The sequence below is a fragment of the Takifugu flavidus genome, chromosome 18 (genome assembly GCF_003711565.1).
Source record: "Takifugu flavidus isolate HTHZ2018 chromosome 18, ASM371156v2, whole genome shotgun sequence".
In the NCBI taxonomy this organism is placed as follows: Eukaryota; Metazoa; Chordata; class Actinopteri; order Tetraodontiformes; family Tetraodontidae; genus Takifugu; species Takifugu flavidus.
The window spans coordinates 1,960,797-1,979,349 of record NC_079537.1 but is presented as its reverse complement, the minus strand read 5'-3'; the positions used below and the strand labels follow the sequence as shown (position 1 = coordinate 1,979,349).

Here is an 18,553-nt window from a genome sequence, read left to right as displayed (position 1 = left end):
TAAAACATGAATGACAGATTAATAATAGTAGTGACAATAATAGTGACAAGGCAACCTGCCACCATGTTTAATCACTCACTCATGGCTGTTGTTTTTTAATAACATGCGTGCATATGCATCCATTTGTGTGTGTGTTTGTGTGAGTGCGTGGAGAAACTATTTCTTTGGGTTATTATTTTACTGGACAAGTGAAAATATACTGTTACACAACATTGAAAAATGAAATATAAAGCTATGGCTTCAACTTAGATCTTAAATTCCTTTTTTTAACTGAGGCTACCAAGACATCGGTTTCTTTCAAACTCTGCTTTTGGTTTTGATGCTATCAGAGGTGAAAAAGTGAAACACAGAACTACATTTTAAACATTACTCAAGATTACCTATAGTGTAGTTAATGGACAAATGACTTCATCATTCGTAATGAGTCTTATTTTTCTTTTTATAAAACACTAAACAGGGATGCAGAGTAAAAGATAAGAATGTAGTTTCTAAAAATAAACATGGTGTATGTCATAATCAGGATAGGCTAGTAGATGGTCTGTCCCATTCCACCCGGTTCCTCACAGGCAATCCAATGTTTGAGGTTTTGTGATCCTCTGTGTCCTCTGGGGGACCTTCAAAGCTCGGATGTAGCACTTCATTGCCCATGGCATCCACTGTGGCATGACCGGCAGAGGAAGCTAGTCCTTGTGAGTCGATCCCACAGCTGCTGCAGTCGGCCTCAGATGGTGTTAAATACGTAGCTTCATTGTCTGATTTCTCCAACTGAATCAAGGCATTGCTCTGAGTCATTCCCAATCCAAAGCTTTCCAACATATCCATGACTGATGGTGCGATTGGACCGCTGGCGGCCTCCTCCTCAATAAGACTCAGCGTGGGTAAGATGTCTACCAGTTCTGCCATCTCCATTGGTTGGATTACCTCAGTGATGCAGGGCGGAATGTCCTGAGTCTCGCTGTAGGACTCTGGAGGGCCCAAAACTGTAAACCCCATTTCCATCTGTGTAACCCCAGTGGGCTCCAGTCTGGCTTCGATTAACGCCTCTGAACATCCTAAATCTGCCTGGCCGATGCTTGTCAGGTCCAGAGTGGACTGGGCAGCGATGTCGACAGGGTATCCTCCTTTGACAACTCCCTCTGATGGCAAAGGTTCTTCGGGAATGACGGAGATTCCTGCTGGAGTGGGAGCATCTATGGATGGAAAATGTAAACAAACATTGGCTGTGTTCATAATGGACTTTTTTTGTGCAGTGCACACTAAAAACATCATCAATATTGCGGTGCAGTCTTATCGTCACCTGCGATGGTTTGTCTCTGGAACTGTATTCGATGGGGCCACGTCAGTCTGGCTGTCAAACTGCTCTCGTCGTCCTCACCATCAGGACGTGTTGGTGGCTCTCCTCCCATCACCAGGCTGAGAGGCACCGCCCCCACCCACTGCTTGGAGCGAACGCACTGCAGACAGTCCATAATCCAGCGTGCATCTCTCCACAGTGCATCCAGTTTCTGAAAACAAAGAAGACAGCAAGAGGAGCTGCTGAAGGGAAACAATTTAGACGTTTCATTGGTTCAAACCAAAAATCCCATCAGTTATATGCCTTAATTTAATGCCTGTGCTTACACGAGAAAGGTCAGAAATGTGGTTGAGTCGCTCTCGGGCTTCCTGAACCTCCTTGGTGTCCAGTGCCTCCCGCAGAGCCTGTTGGGCCAGATGGGTATCTAGTTCCATCTTGACCCAGAGCTGACAGTACTGGAGCAGAAACTGCTGCTCGTAGGTCCAGAAGTGAACTGGAGATAAAAGGAAAACAGAGAACCACATCAAAGCAGGGAAAGAAAAGCCTCAGAGCTCATTGGATACACTTGATCAAATATAGGGATTCTCAAAAAATATGGACTTCGTTTAGGGTCAAAACCAATTCTGAAGTTGGGATTAATGGATCAAAAGACTCAACGGAGAAGAAAACAAACCAAGAAACAAATTGGGGGATATTTAGAATTAAAGTCCTATCATTGAAAAACATAATACATATACAATAATATCTTCGATAGGATCTTAATTGTAAACAACACAGGCTCAGTGTGGGACATTATCATCACTATTTCTTTGAAATATGACTACAACTCTGCACTTTGCAGTTATTTTTCCAGGCAAGACTAGCACATCAAATAGCAGCACATCAAATAGCACTGAAGTCTCTATTTCATGATCTCAGATTTCTTTTCAGGACTCCACCTACCGAGCTCGAAGATCTGCAGGGGCATGGTGAGGCCGGGCTCTTTGGTGCCCACCAAAGGCCAGTAGCTGGAGCTGAAATCCTCACTTGGAGGCAGCAGCAGCAACACGGAGACCTTGTCTCCAAACTGCAGCAGCTCCCGGGTGTACACACCATATTGGTAAGCCTGCCAGAAACAACAAACACGTGCGCGCTAATGTAGAGACGTCTGATGTTGCTTCCTCTTCGCTGTTTTGAAACGGTGCAGAATATTGAATAGACTGCTTGTAGCTGTTGCAGGAGTTACCCTGTAGAGGGGAATGTTGAGCTTTGTCAGAAGATGCGTGACCGCGGCTCTCAGGGACCTGCTGAACTCCATCAGCGCTCCGGTCTCAGTCAGACCCTCGTCCTGGCCGCCTAATAGGTTCTGAACACTGCCGGTGGCTGTGTAAACGTGACTCTGGAGCCATGCCCACTCTTCTCTGTCAAAAAGTGATGGCAATGATGCACTTAGCAACACATTACTACACATAGCCTCATAAATGCAAAACTGAGGGCAAAACTACAAACACGTTTCATCCCGGTAGCAGGGTGTGGACTCCTGCCACCTACTAACATCTCAGTATTCAGTCAGACAGCCTTACTGTAGTTTGAAATGGGAATTTAGTTACCGAGAAACATGCGCGTTGAGTCGGACACGTGTGTGGCAGAGCAGGTTGGGCAGCCTCTGCGGCACCAGGACCCTGATCTGTTCAACCGTGCTGCACAGCTTCAGGATGCCCACATACAGACCAGGCTGGGCCCATTGTGTGCTGTGCCTGTGGAAAGATATCTTCTCCTGAAAAGAGACATGGATAATATTTCATTATTAATTTCTCTGAGTTTTCTGCAGCGTAGAGAGGGTTCGGGATGTCCGCTGTGCCTGGTGCTGTCTAACTTCTTTCAAATTCACTGCTGGGAGAGTTCATTGAAATCAGATGTTAGAGAAGAGTCAGCAACCGTGACTTGTACATCACAATTTGGTCCATCTTAACAAGAGAAGTGAATATGTCTGTACAATAAATAATGGCTGCAGAGTGGAGCCCACTGTATTATCAGGCTGCACTGAGGAAGCATGCAAAGCTCTCTTATGTACAACGCCGATGACGCAGCCTGAGCTAAACACAGGCTGCCAGACTGAATGCAGCACTGAGGCACTGTTTCCAAAGAAACGGCGATTAGTGTTCTTCAGGGACTGCTCTGGGGACCTCTTTTATTTTCTTTTCACCTGTTTCCCCTTAGGCGTCGTATGTTGATGACATGTTATGCTGATTTCATCATCTTGGCAGCATTTGAAAACACCACCAATTTAATTTAAAAGAGAAAACACTTTATCTCCTCGTGTGTATTAATGAAACAACTCTTTTACCTGCTTTACTGGCAAAATCGCATGCTTGTTTTCAAAACATGGACGATTCAACTGTCTGGCTTTTCACAACACCAAGGAGGCTCCTACTTAGCATCTTTTCACTGGTTCCTTTTAGGAATTAGAACTCATGTCCTAGCCATCAAGGTATGGTTTAAAGCCAGTGTATCACTGGCCCAAATTCAGATTATGTAGAAAATCTGTTGACTTACAGGGGTGGCTGAAACGATGAGAACATCTGACAGTTCTGAAAATATAAAACTTTTTTTGCCTCCAAAACATGATTTCATATACTGCTCTTGAAATCTGCAGCTGGTTGCTGATCACCACAAATATCAGATGAAGTGAGTCCTGCTGTGTTGTGCTCTTTGAACAAGAATATTGAGCTTATCCACCTTCTGCAGCAGCTACAGCTGCACGTCTCTCTGATAGCATCAGGAGATTTCATGAGAACTTCAACACTAACGTTCCCCCATGTCTTGTGCCACTCAAGCAAAGGCTTTCAGTGGATTCATCCATTTGCACAATGAGGTGGTTCCTTCTGTCAGGTAATTCCAGCAATATTGAGAAGAACATCTATTTTGTTTGAGCAATCCACCAAAGAAACCTCTTTAATCTGCTGAGATTTGAAACTCAGTGACTCACACACTTTGGTCTCAGAACACTTGGTCACTTTTCTTAATAACTAATTAATTCTGCCTCAACACAAATCGTTTTTACCAATTGGTTTATTATCTACATCTGTTGTTGTTTGTCTGGCTCACCTTCAGCTGCTCATAGAGCATGTCCATTGCAGTCGGCTCAGGCAGGAGAGTTCTGGTGCGGTTCTTTTCCAGGCGGGCCAGGGGCATCCAGTGAAATGGAGGATCTGGAGAGCTTTGAGATGTACACACAGCACTGTTAAAATACAGAGCCTCATTGTAGGGCGTTACATTTCTTTCTTAATGATTGTCCTTATGACAGTACAATCAACTTTTCTCACCTGGAAGTGGTTGGGAAGTCCTTCAGAGTAACTAGCAGAATGTTGCCTTGTCGATCTTTTAGAGGTTCATAGTAGACCTGTCCCAGGTCCATAGTTCCCAGTGACGTCTGAGGTCAGAGAAATGGAGACGGGTAAAATACTGGCACTAATGTTGATTCCACGAATGGGAGGAGCCACACACAAGAAAGAAAAGGTGAAGGAACAATCCAATCTGTGACTTCTTTTTGCACAGAATATGCTGCGTGACTCCTTACCTGCAGTAAGGAAACAGCTCTTAAAATGTTGTGCCTGTTTTGAAGGAGGGAGGAGGAAGAGAACTGAGCAGAAGCGAGGGCTTGCTGAAGCCAGGGTACCTGCTGCCATGCGCAGGACAACTGGAGAAGAAAAAAGAAGGCAACTTTAATCACACAAACCCCTCAGCAGCCTTCATTGTGATCCATAGCTTCTAAAGAACCAAAGACCTGCATTGACACAAGGCATTTTAGTGCCTGCGTAAGGGTGAGAGCTCACCTTCGCGAACCAAAGAAAATCATGGGTGATGGAGGTGGAGCAGCACTGGATCTCTACCAGAGGGATCTGGTCTTCAGCTGTCACCAGGATGTTGTCTTTTTGGTAGAACACGATGGCCAAGTAGACACCTCTGATGGGAATGATGCAACACACAAAATACTGTATAATATGGTAGAGGAGAGTCTGTACAAATGATCAGATGTCTCTATCAGTTAAAAACTACTCGCCATGGCTTTAATCCACCTCTAAGAACTTCTCCTGTTTTACTCTACTGTTCTCTTTCAATAACGGTTAGCAGAAATAGGGCTGGACGTGTATTCGGGCTTGCAGCCTTTATACTTCATAGCTACGATGATCACGTCACATTTAATCTAATAGTACCACCTAAAGCCTCAAGGCACAGTAGGTTTAGGTGGGAGAGATGGAGCGCTAACCTCTGCAGGAGACGAACAAACTTGGTGGCTGACTGGAATAACTGTTTGATGCCGCGAGACACAGACAAACGCTTGCTGGGGCTCTGGGGCTTAGAGCTCTCTGTGGAAGGAAGAGGAGAATCAGATAGGGTGACTCATTTTACTGCCAAATATATTCACTGTGAGATCTGTCACGGCTGTGGAAGCGCTCCTTTAAAGGCGAGAAATAGAATTAAAGTAATGCTGCCATTATAAATTTAGTAAAAAGTAAATAAAAACACACAAACAGAGACGCGCACACACAAGAACTTGTTACATACCGATGCAAAATCCTCTGTAATACGGTTCTCTGGCATCCTCTGACAGCTTCCTCAAAAGGCCCTCATGGTTTCTGAACTGTGACTTGACACCGAGGCACTCTCTCCAACCTGCACAGATAGAATGAGTTACTGCCTTTTTTATGCAATTTGGGGAGACAAATCAAGACATCAAGAATTCATTTGCAGGCAAACCCTTAACTCTGCTTTTTAACTAGCTTGGGGATTATGAGACAAGAGAAACTGCATCTTGCTCTCAGAGTTTCGGCACTTTGAGATTTTATGCCTCTGAAGAAGCAATTGCTCAGGATTTAGAGTTAAAAATTGTAACACGTTCCCCATCTTAAAAACGCTCTACTCACTGGAAGGGGCAGCACTGGCAGGAGTTGAGCACTGAGTCGGTCCCCATCCTTTCACATTGAAGGCACTCACTCTCACAAAATAATGTACCCCCTGCATTTGGATAAGCAGCAGACTGGCAAATTATCACCATGCATTATCAATCCAGAGGAAATACATATTGCTCTCATCATTAATTCATGCATTGTTAAGGAAAGCTGTTGTTCTGTAAGAAGCACGGATGAAGACAATGTATAAATACTGTCTACATACTGGTACATTCAAATCTATGTGTGCCATTCATGCATATTCATGCCATGTGGATTGCATGCTGGTGGTGTACAACAAAGGTCTTGCATGACTTACTGTTGTAAGGCCTTTGATCGTGTATGAAGGGTTCTTGGTCTCTGTGACTTGGATTGAGCCAAGGATGCGTTTGAAGCTGTCTGATGTGCTCCATTCCACTGCAAGTATTGTCACTGACAGATTATTCTCTGGCTCTACTCATTCGCCATAGGGGTGAAGTAAAAATTTTAGTGTTTACAGTTTCAGTTTTCCCCCTTGGCTAAAAAAGCGTGACATTTATTCAGCCAAAGAAAGTATACAGCAATCCTACAGAAGGCGGGTAAATCCCTATATCCCTACTATAAAGCTTTAGTGCCAGCACTGCTGTGGCCTTGTTTCACGTCTCTTTTATTCTTTATAAGACGTGTCTGCTTTTGTTGTTTTTAATCACTTGTACTATTTTATTTGTTTTCATTTTAAGACTCACCTCTGTAGCAGGTGATAAGCCCAATATTGTCCCCTTCTGGTTCTTTGATCGACACAAACAGAGAGGACGTGCTGGTCACTAGTATGGACACGTGACTGGGAGGCCCAGGGAGTTCTGCGTGGAAAAATAGAATATAAAAAAAACAAGAACCAGAATGCATGACATGGACTCCAGTTTAATCAGAGAGTGTCAAGTGATCATAACACAGTAAAAAGAGTCTGGAGTGAACTAAGATACATTAATTTGAAAAAGAAACTATTACTTTATTTAAAAGACACTTTTATGCGGGAGGATAATGAACTGTGAAGGAAGATAATTTCTGTCTTATTTTTTCTTCATTTCTCAGACAATCAAAAACACATTCAAGAGGATGAATTGATCTAACAACAGTCCAGTAGGACTGCAGATTAAGTATTCCAAAATCACTGGTAGTTGTTATTCTGCAGCCATTGCACTTGTTGCAGCTGACCATGCAGTTTTGTCCTTTCCTTCCTTTCAGTTTTGTTCATCCTTTTGTTTATGTGTTATTAAGTTGATCAAATGGTTGCACAGGCAGAGAAAGCATCCAAGAAACCCCTGTATATTATAATATAATATAATATAATATAATAAAGATTAGATTCAATTCAATTAGATAATATAATATAATGGAACAACTGAGATTGTAGTAAAAATATTAGCAGACACTAGTTACCCACTGGCACAAAAGTTTCCAGCAGACAAAATGAGAAGAATCATCTTGAGTAGGTTCCACGCAGTGGAAATGTGACATAACTGACCTGACAGCGGAACACAGCCTTGCTCAAGTTTTTCAAGGTGTTCTGGGGGTTGCTGTGCTGACGCCAACACGTCAGACTTGAATTAATCATGAGCCAAAGGGGCTGGATGGGATTTGGCATTCATAAATGATGTAAACTTAAAGAATAACTTTCCGATCAAGATCAGTGTCCACACGGGAATGATGGGGCGTTTTCCTTACAAATAAGGACTGAAAAGCAGCAGGTCTGTGATCCAGCTTGCTTCATGAGCTGTAGTTTAAGACAAATGACAATTTGACCTCAAACTACTGACCTGTCTTGAGGAAGTTCTCCCTCATCCGACAGTACAGCTGCAGCCTGAGGCTCCACAGGCGGACTTGCCTGTGGAGGTCAGCCTGGGCCTGTGGACCTGGCACCGGCTTCCTCAGCGTTTCCATCTTCTTTTCCTCCACCCGCTTCCCTGCCAATGCCACCAGGGCTTCCAGTTTAAATGCCCACTCTGCTGGCTGGCACACTTAAAGGACACAGATAAGAAGGTGAACGGCTACAACATCTCATCCAAAATAACTGCTGCTTTTTCTTTTTCTTTTAACTCACAAACAGGATTATGTCTCGCTCCTGCTTTTTCCAACACATGGAGCAGAGGGGAATTGTGGGTAAGGGCTGCCACATCGAGGGGAACCAGACCCTGGTCACTCACTCTGTTCACCCCTTTCTCCCTCTCTTTCACCCAATCCTTCTCTTTCCTATCTCTTCTTTCCCACATGCTCCCCCCTCCCCCCACACGACAGTCGATGTCGTCTCTGGACAGCAAGCTCTGGACAGCCAGTGTGTCCTCATTCTCAACTGCCTCCCACAGGCTCTTGTACTACAGGGAAGCAAGAGAGAAAATGTGACGTCATGAAAGAGAAGGCACATTAAAGAAAAACAAATGGTCACATGAATGGAGGGTTCGTGTTAAAGGCTTTTTTTCATGAGGCGAGGAAGGGATTTGATGCAAAAAGAACCAGATTTGATGTGACAGGACACATTACCCAAATCATGAATCAGAGTCCCATTAACGAAACTGAAGTCACACTGGCACAGTCAGCATGTCGGGTCACATAAAATCACGTAATTTACAAAGCAAGCCAATTGGAAGGGAGGAACACATTTGACCTCAGTTGACCCAAATGGCCTTACGGTATCTGCAGACTTGCTGTGGTGTTTGAGTGCATCCGCTTCCCTGCTAACAGATGACTCTCCAACCCTCAGTCTGACAGAAAGGTTTCTGTAGATGCGTTTGGGTGAGACGGGACCCAGAGAGCGGCGGCGCTGTGGCGGATTCCTCATGGACACAGACATGACGGGAGGAGGAAAGAGGTAAAAAGAGAGGATACCTGGGGAGGAGAAGATAAGAAGTGAGCCGGAGTGTTAGCTCAACTCCCTCCCAGAGGAGAGAAAAGCAGCATCTGGAACAGGAATTAATTTTAAAAATGAACTTCGAGAACAGATAAAAAATCATTATCAATACCGGGGGGTATTTCTGGTAGCAGTTATTGGTCACACAGGAACAACAACCACTCTTCTCACTAAACTAGAGAAAAATAAGCTGGGCTGCTGTTTGCATGCAGACTTAATGGATAGCAGTTACAAGGCCTGTGAGCGGAGAATGGTAAATGTCTTTAAATGTTTATTTTTGTGCATCAGCCTTATTTTGTCCTTTCTGAGTGGAGTCTCAGCAAGCAACTCAACTGGTCCATCCATTGAATGAACTAAAATAGCCAATAAGAAGAAGGAATCTCCCTATAACATCAGCTTAAATACATAAAATCCATCATCACTGCTATTGTAATGATGACAAGAGTTCCATTTAGCATCAATAGGATTTCATTCTACCAAGTGTAAAAAAAAGAAGGCTCACAATTGCTGTATTTCCATACACGGAGCAGTTAGTCAGCAACACTCTTTTGTCTCTGTCGGGGAAACACTATCATCTGTCTCTTGTCAACCTTTTCCCAGGAAAAGGAACGCTTCGCATTTCAGTTCAGACTTTTGAAAAGAGGTTCATGATGTGCCAAGTACTTGCAGTGAATATTCCCCCGGTAGACAGAGGATCCGGCCACAGTGACGCCACCTCTCAGTGATGACCAAACTCTGTGGCTGCTACTGTGTTGTGACACCCACAGCATTAAACAGTACCTGCATTGTGTACATGCAAGAATATCGTAAGGGTGTGAGGGCTATACTGGCCGCTGTCGTTTGTAGTTTGTTTGCCCTGTTTTACATCAGTTGTGGAAAGTGCTGATGAAACAGCTGAGGGGGGGTTTGCTTTTCCTGACACAGCACAGGGACAGGGCAAAATAAGGTGTCAATAGATTATACAGGTTCTAGTAACATTTACATAAATATGGCTGTGCCTGCATCAATACTGAGTCAGATCACACAAGTTAAAAGTCAATAAGGGTGGCATAGCGCAGCTGGAGCCTTTCTAGTTCCCAAAAATGTCCAGAAAACTTTATCTAATGATTAAAACAACCTCTGTGTCAAAGATACCTGCAGTCATAGGTTACCTTCAGATATATTTTAATGTATCTGGATTGTAATTTGAAGAATCAATATAACAAAAGACACCACCTGACAGAACCAGGAAAGTTATGTAATAAAAACGTCAGCGTCAGACGGCCAAGGTTATCAAACAACTCATTCAAATTAAAAGCCACCAAAAAGCAATAAGAGTTATATTCATATAAGCCATATATCACCAAATCAACCTGAACAAAACTGCGACAGAGAGGCTGAAAAGTGCCAGAAAAATCATCATCGTAGAGGTCAATCGAACATTCTCATCTTATCGTTTTGTCAAGTATAGATATAAAGAAGTAAGATAAATAGGCGCATTATAAACGCAATGCAACATAAAAGTTTCACTTTCCTACCGTCACTGTCACTTTGATCAACTTTTTCGCCGTGGCAGGTGCGTCAACATGCTTATTTTCCTTCTCAAAAGTCTCACTGGCGGTCAAATGCAGCTGTCCTCGTCGACACCAAGAGTTCACACCACAGAGGCGACGCGTATCCGACTGCGCTGCGCCTGTGCGCGCACACGAAAACACCCCCTTCCCCCCGTGTCATAGACGTGCGGCTCGTCATGGTAGATGCAACATAGTTAAATCTACATTTAGCGTCGTTATCTCAGCACAAATCATTTTGCACTGAGCAGGGTGAGTAAAGCCTCGACCGTCGGTGAAGCTGCAACCTGGAAGAGCGTGAATCGGACGTCAGAGCGGCTCAAAAAAACAAAGAAAGAAACAAAACTAACAAGCACAAACATCACGGAAACAACACAACAGGAAGAGTTGGGCTCGCAACACTGCTCACTGAGGTGTAGAAGGCTACTCAATGTCACGTTGATAGTCGCCCCCACACATCCTTTCATCTGATTGCTTGGTTGCAGAGAAGCTTTGTTGTGATGGAAATGACGACATACTGGCCTTAACTGCTAAACGAGCAAAGGTGGTGATGGGGTGGAAATCACACTTGGAGGGTATTTGTGGGCTCTTAACAGTTTTATGATAAATATTCTCTTATTATAGCAAAAACAGATTAAGAACACAATATCAATGAATTAATGAAGCTGCTGGGGAAAATGTGTATTAGCAGCTGCTGAAGCAATTTAGAAGCAATCTAAAAAAAAAAAAAAAAGGATCAGCTGCTTTATGTTTGGGTAATGGCTATTTTCTTTGGGATTTGAAAATTATTGGAGAAAATAAAGTGAGACATGAAAAAAATGGGGAAATCTGTAAATGCTCTTCAAACCCCAATGAGTTATTTTGTGTAGAAACAACACATAAAAGAGCTTTACATTTTCCTCTAGCTTTTAAACTCCTGTTTTTTCTGTTTTGTTTGTGTTGAGTTGTGTTTGCACTTTGTTACTTCCCAAGTAACACAGACTTCACAGATTAAGTTAGTGTATGAAGGTTAGTTAGAACCAAGCCAAGAACTAACATTTAGACAATTGGCCCTCTTGGTTTTGCAGAAACAAAATCTAATGTTCCCCAAACGTTTTGGTAATGGCCACAGCAAAAACGTTACCCTGTGGTTACAGCTTTACCTCAACGCAACGTTAAGTTCTTGTAGGCCATGTGACCATACTCCAGAATGTCAAGCCAAACTCATGTTTTTATCCACTATTCACCCAGTCATTGTCATTTTGTTTAGTTTTTGATTTTTTTTTTGTCTTTATTTCTAAAAAGCATGATTGTAATTACAGTTAATATATGAGATTATGTTAACACCCAATATACTTAAGCACATCTATTAAACAACAGTTTCTTTAAATCAATCTAGCTAGTGTTGAGATTCAGTGGCATCAAATATAACAGTCCTCATGTCTCAATGTTTGGTTAATAAAGTTTTATTCAACGACGAGGGGGAGAAAAAAGGACGTTAGTTTGCCAGGTTAGAAATTTGTCACGCAGTTTATTTGTTTTCTCAACTCACTTGATTTAATAAACCTATAACTGATGTAGGATGTGTTTGAAAAGTTCTATTACCTAGACACATTTTTGTGACGTTTTTACAGACGTGAAAGCAATTTATTTTTATCGGTTAGCATTAGCTTACTACCGGCGTTTAACTGAATGGCGACACTAGTTATTCGCTGTTTAGAATAGTGTGACCTTATTCTGCTTTTTATTTCACAGGTGGGGGGAAAAGTCGTAAAGATGAGCGTAGATATTGTTTCTGACAAGATTCACTCCCGACATGACCCCAAATGGAGCGGCCGTCTGGGCCCCGCGGAGGGCGGCGGGCTGCTGGTCTGTGTCGCCTGCGTCATTGAGATGATCGAGAGCGACGACGTTTCGGTAAAACACGTCAATTAGAAGCAGACGCTTTATCTCGTACCATTTGCGTAGTTGTCATATGCACATGAATGTGTACAAAGTTCTTTGGACTGACTGGAAAGTATTTCTCTATGCATTGTTCTGCCACTGCTGGTGGATGACTGCCGCTATCTGTGTCCCACAGTCGGTGAGGAAGACTTTTGCTTTATCTGCTGTCAGTGGGATGTTTAAAAGCTCTCCGCGGGCTTTAAGAGACCTGCTTCGACAGGACCACCGGGTCTCTCTGCGTTTTACAGCTTCTCTCCTCGGTATTTGTCCTCATACAATGTGTAGTTATCAGTAATTTAATGTTATCGGTGCCTGATATTGTCGCAGCTTCTTAGTTGATCAAACCAACAAAGTCAATGTTCTCTCCTATAGCAACTGTTGCCTTTTAGAAATAGACACTAAAAGTTGAAGTACGTGCATATCTATTGTGTCAGTATACCTAACAATCATTTTCCATACTCTGCTGGTCATCTGTATAACCAATTTAAAATCAGTAAATCCAGTATTATAAAAGAATTTATAAAACCATTTAAATTGTTGATGCAAAATTATCAATCAAGGGCAAACCTTCAACATGACAGCTCTCTTGCTGTACGAGTGACACCCTGAGATTGTCCTTATCTGACAGGCAGTTTGCTTTGTTATCCCCGTATTACTGTTGAATTTTAATTTGTTCCTCCATGTTATACTAGAGTTGTCAGATGTACATTTTAGATTTTTGTCATTTAGCTAACACTTTTGTCCAAAGCGACTTACAGTGAGAGACACAATCAAGCCACCATACAACTGAGAGCTATGTGAATTAAATACTACCTTATAGCTCTAAACGACCCAGTACATGTGCTACTACCAACTAACGGTGCAGGGCTATGGAGTGGGAGTGAAGAGGGAGGAAACAGTTAGGAAAAAGGTGGTTATTTGTGATTATTTATTTACTGTGCTGGGTTTGGCTCTGTTCTTAGGGATGCTTCACACCATGGCGGACCAAGATACACTGGAGAAGGTTGACCAAGGTAGCAAGACACATGTTATGTTTGTCTAGGTTTCAAATCACTTATAAACACAGCGCGACACTCTTTTTTTTTTTGACATCCTCAACGCCGCTCAATTCGACTTTGAATATTTGACCTGTCTGTGAACTACCACCCTTTTGGTTATTAGATGGATTTGTCTCATTGTTGCAAAGTCTGGAAAAAAAATCCCCAAATTGTTTTTCTAAGTACCAGTGACAGAATGATTTTATGGTGGCTAACTGGCTGTCTTAAAATGCCTGAGGGACCTCTCTGCTCTAACAGTGGAGTGCTTTAAAAGGTGGTTCTCAGTTCTGTTCTGTAAATAATGTAAGAATAATGCATTCCCCTATGTGTGACAAGAAAAACAAAAGTAAGTGAAAAAGTCAAAGATTTACCGGAATGTGTCTAATGGTAGCAGAGTAAACAAAGCTGCTTAATGGGAACTTACATATTTTCAGAGCTATCTCGTGTAGCTTTAAGATATTAAAACTTCTGTTAGCAGGCTTAAGTGCACATTATCATAGTTGCACACAAGATAAATATTGTTTTGAAAAGACTTACCTATCTAAAATAAAGGAATAAATATTTTAGATGGAGGAAAAAGAAAGTTGCTGTCATGGTAACGTTAGTAAAACGTCCTTGACTGTCACTTTTTTAATGAATACATCCCTTTCTCTTTTCACTGTTGGATCAGTGCTGGTGCAACTCCTTGTAGCGCTCCACAGTGAGATGTCACCTTGCTTCATCTTGGATGAAATACAGAAACAGGTGGGATGCACATTTGCAGGCTTTGATTTGATCGAGACACCTGCTTGTCAGCACATGTAGACATAAGTTCCGCGTTGAGGTTCATAAAACATTTATCAGTACTAATATAGGAAAAGGGCATATTCTCCTGGGGTTGTTGACTGAATATCTAGCATCTTGTATTCCCCTTGCTGCTGTTGCTGCAATATCTGTGGAGGGGCAGAATCAGGACAGAAAAAAGCTTCAGTCAGGAGTCCATAGTGCTACTAGAATATTGTCGATCTTTGTATACTGATGATGATGAAAATGTGGAACATCAGTAAGAAACCAGACCTCAATTATGTGAATATATTGGTGTGTAATTGGAATGTTAAAAAGGAACATATTACAGTGGTTTACACAGATTTTTAAATGTAAACCAGGTCTAGGTTTTGATTTCGGCTAAAGAATTATTTAAAGATCAATGCTTAAGATTTATATGTAAGAAAAGTACATACTGGAATGTTACAGGAGGAATCAGTTTATAGATTTGTTTAAACAACCTCTAACATCCCATCAATTGTAAATAGCATGTCTCATATCTTTGCTGACATAACGTTAAGGATGTCATTTTAAACATTAATTGCATCACTACTTTTGTTTTCACTTCAGCTGAGTAATCAGCCCAACATGAAACATTTCTTCCCCACCTTCACCTTTTTGGGGAACCTGATGGAGGCTGTCCCTGATGTGGCCCACATACTGGTGACTCAGTACGGTAAGAGAGTAAAAAAATACAGTTTCATGGCAGCTTTTGCAAAGATGAGTGTGTAGAGAGAGACAATGTGTACAGTATCATATAAAATTCTGTCTGTATAAGTGGGATTTAAGAAGAATTCACTGGCTTTTGCAGCCCTATCTTCATAGGCAGGTTGTTTCAAAATCAAGGAGCCCAGACTGCAAATGTCTGGTCACCTTTTCCATTCCAACATGACATTGAAACAAGAAGAGAGCCATCTGACATATATGGGAGTAACAACTCACTTAAATAATTAGTAATGCTTTAAAATTGATCAGTGGGATTTTAAAAGCACTGGAAGCCATTGGAGGGAGGCCTGTATGCAGAAAAGACACTGGCCTAATTCTGTTAGAAGCCTCAACACTGTGTTGGTGAGACAAAGGCTTTTGAACCCTGTGTGACAGAATGCACTAGCATTAGTAGAATCTGGATAAGAAGACGGTATAGAAGAATTTTGTCAGTTGAGACCATGATTGGATTAGCTTTCAATGTGTAAGTATATATTTTTTGGATTTGCTGGTAAAAAACAGTTTTGAATCAGATGCCCTGTCTAAATTTCAAGCTGAGCTTTCTAGTAGACAAAGGAACCACAACCATAATGAAATACAATAAGGAAATAAGGTTTCCATTTTGTAATTTTTAAAATGGGTCATTCAACTGCCTCAATAATGCTAAATGTTCAATTCTCCCTTGCTGCTCCAATTAATGTGGACTGGAGGATGCAATGTGTTTGATGGGTCATATTATGAACTGTGTCGAGGACTGGACTCAGATATACCTAAAAGTATTAAAGTCATAATCTCCTCCGTCAGCTTCCTACAAAAGTTAATTTATGACCCGAACAATGGGTCTTTCAGAGCTCATTTTGACAAATTAAGTCTGTACAATGAGTTTAAATTCCTCAAGTGACTACATGTGCAAGGAACAATATTTAAATGAGGAGTTTGCAATGGCAAGTGAAGAGGAAGAGCTAAAAAACTAAGTTGGAAGGAGGAGGCAAATAAAAACCTCAACAATCTCCTACAGAGAAAACTGCATATTACAAGAAAAAATCTGACATTAACAACATCTGTTCCAAAGTAAACACTGTCGAGAAACCAAGAACATTGGAGGAAGTAAAAAGAAGGTGACCGAGGCAAAGACTTAAGGCAGAGAACAAAAAATCTCTTTACAGGTTGCTGGCACAACAAAAAATAGTCTGCATCCCTCGCTCACAGGTTACCAGCCATTGCACAAGGGGTGTGAGCACATGGCCCATGTGCTCTGGCTGGATACTTGGGCCATTGTTATGCACACAGCTGGTCAGCTGTCTGGCCCAGTCAACTGTTCTGCTTATTATCGGGAAGGCAGCAACCATATAAAACCCATGTTTGTTTTCTTACAGTGCTTCCTATGTAGATGGAACTTAATGTAGCCTCCCATTCTGCGTATTATAGCATTAAATAAATCTGAGAGCAAAACTTAAGAAGCTCCAAGAAGGGCTTTACACCTGCCATTCCAACATACTACATTTACATGCAAACACAATCCCTGCAAAGACTTCAAGGTCTGATTAATCATACTGTGAGTGCTAACGTTTATAATCTGCATATGCTGCTCCCAGTATGCTCATCGGGACAGAAAAGCACCATATTCCATATTCTTTAAGGCCAAGATGCCAAATAGACAGTTTGTGTTGATTTTCCCACTTCAAAGACACAAGCCTCAGTGCACAGTTAGTAGATCAGCTAGCACATTTTTAGTACATTTTAGTACACGCAAACCTTTAGTCAAAAAGGCCGACTGTTTAGTTTCTTTAAAATAGGTTGTCCAACAGGATGTTTAATAGCAATAATACCTGTCTTTGAGGGAAAAAAATTATAAATGATGAAACATTTTGATCCAACACAAAATTGTGGAATCTAGTGCAGATAAAATCAAGACTGCCAGGAATTTGGGTTGATGTTTGCCGAGAAGTCAGATAAAATAGAGAGACAATATTAAGATTTCTAAAACTGCAGTGAATATTCCATATACCACATTTCAAATGAATGATTTCAGTCATTATCATTTGTCATATAAACACATTACAGGAAAAAAATACAGGACAAAAAATATAACTGCAATAAACTAGCTCTACTGCTGCACAGTGGGATTTTGTAATAATACAGAATTAATCAGCAGCCAGTGAAATGTGTGTGAAAGTGCAGCGCTTTGAAAGAGTTCAAGGGATTTTTAGTAAGACCAAAAAAGAGAAGGGAGAATAATCAAGTCAAGGCTTTACAAGGCTATGAATAAGGATGGCAGCAGTAATGTGTATAAGGGTTTGGTGCAGGTGAATAATGCTGTGTAGATGGAATTATTGCGAATGCTAATTGATGTTTATGATGTGGGACTGAAATGATAGTGTTCTGTTTATGATGACACCCAGACCTTTGGCCTGTTAGTGGGGGCAAACAGAGGATTCAGCAATCAGCTTAGAAAAGCTGCCAGCTTTGTACAGAGCTGAAATGCATTCAGCAGTCACTATTTGCTGTCTAATAATAATCTTTCTCTCTTTTTTAGTTTTCGGAGTACCAATGTTCCATGTATATGCATGTAATACCCTTTGCATTAGCTAATTAATTACTGTGAGGTGGTCTTTGGTTTCTAGGTACTACTATCAATGATGAAGTGTTCTTAAAACACGATAGCGTACTATTACAGTCTTGACTGTGTCATTTAGGTAATCAAAGTGGATTTAAGAAAAGGTAAAGGGGAGAATAGTGACAGTTGTTGGTTGTAATTGAATGATCCATGTGTTTAAATATAAATATAAAATAGCTAACTAGATCCATAAATATGGTAATTCTTATTCACTAAGACTGCCTTTCCCAACAGAGTCCCAGCTCTTTCCCAGGAAAGGGTGAGGTATGAGTATGAGCTGGAATCTATCTTGGAAATATAAATACCTCTGAACTCTGCAAGCGTAATTTCCCACAAGACTGAGTAACATCGCAGGAGGGAAAGGCTTTGTTATAAACTGAGCAAGCACATTAAACATGGATTTGCCTGTAACAGGCCATTTCCATGCCCCTATTCCCTTCATTTATCTTCTCTTGATCATTCCTAATCAAGGTCACAGAGAATGTTGATGACCCAGTAGTCATCAGTTAAGAGACAGCGTAGACAGCTCATAAGTTCGTACTTCACAAGGTACGCACACAACTGACTCAGCTCCACATCTGTGGGCAACTGATCCTCCATTCCAGTCACTCCCTTGACAGTGTTGGACAAAGTGAAAGAAAAACTGCAAAGGATGGAGAACAGTGGTGTCATTGAGCAGGTGAAACAGTCCACTGAATGGTGTGCTCCAGTGGTACCGGTCCTGAAGAGAACCCAGCTATAATCTGCACTCAAAAGAGAGCACTGCATTCTAGCTCTCCTTTGATGAAATAACCTCCCAGCTATTTAG

At 41.6% G+C, this 18,553-nt stretch overlaps 2 protein-coding genes across 5 annotated transcripts in view; one reads left to right on the top strand and one right to left on the bottom strand.

The window, feature by feature from the left end:
• Nucleotides 1-28: 28 nt before the first annotated feature.
• Nucleotides 29-11,061, bottom strand: LOC130514336 (ankyrin repeat and fibronectin type-III domain-containing protein 1-like). 2 transcript variants are annotated; one of them, XM_057013858.1, is made up of 19 exons: nt 10,627-11,061; nt 8,891-9,087; nt 8,306-8,576; nt 8,022-8,222; nt 6,951-7,064; nt 6,545-6,642; nt 6,202-6,292; nt 5,843-5,950; nt 5,544-5,643; nt 5,110-5,239; nt 4,854-4,973; nt 4,600-4,706; nt 4,382-4,493; nt 2,884-3,050; nt 2,520-2,694; nt 2,237-2,399; nt 1,621-1,787; nt 1,298-1,505; nt 29-1,190 (listed from the first exon to the last, which is right to left on the bottom strand). In XM_057013858.1, the coding sequence occupies exons 2-19, from the start codon at nt 9,050-9,052 to the stop codon at nt 517-519; spliced, it is 3,168 nt and encodes a 1,055-aa protein (XP_056869838.1). In that variant the 5' UTR covers nt 9,053-9,087; nt 10,627-11,061; the 3' UTR covers nt 29-516. The 2 variants fall into 2 exon arrangements, with proteins under 2 accessions (XP_056869838.1, XP_056869839.1); XM_057013859.1 differs by lacking the exon at nt 10,627-11,061 and adding an exon at nt 9,612-9,901.
• A 960-nt stretch (nt 11,062-12,021) lies between these two features.
• Nucleotides 12,022-18,553, top strand: part of LOC130514333 (meiosis inhibitor protein 1) — a 46,272-nt gene continuing 39,740 nt past the window's right edge. The window contains exons 1-6 of one of the 3 annotated variants that reach the window (XM_057013852.1): nt 12,022-12,148; nt 12,394-12,555; nt 12,719-12,842; nt 13,545-13,595; nt 14,290-14,363; nt 14,994-15,099. In XM_057013852.1, coding sequence (XP_056869832.1) covers nt 12,415-12,555; nt 12,719-12,842; nt 13,545-13,595; nt 14,290-14,363; nt 14,994-15,099 — 496 coding nt within the window. In that variant the 5' untranslated portion in view covers nt 12,022-12,148; nt 12,394-12,414. Of the gene's footprint in view, nt 12,149-12,169; nt 12,556-12,718; nt 12,843-13,544; nt 13,596-14,289; nt 14,364-14,993; nt 15,100-18,553 lie in introns of those variants that run through there. The other 2 variants (XM_057013853.1, XM_057013855.1) reach the window with 2 other exon arrangements.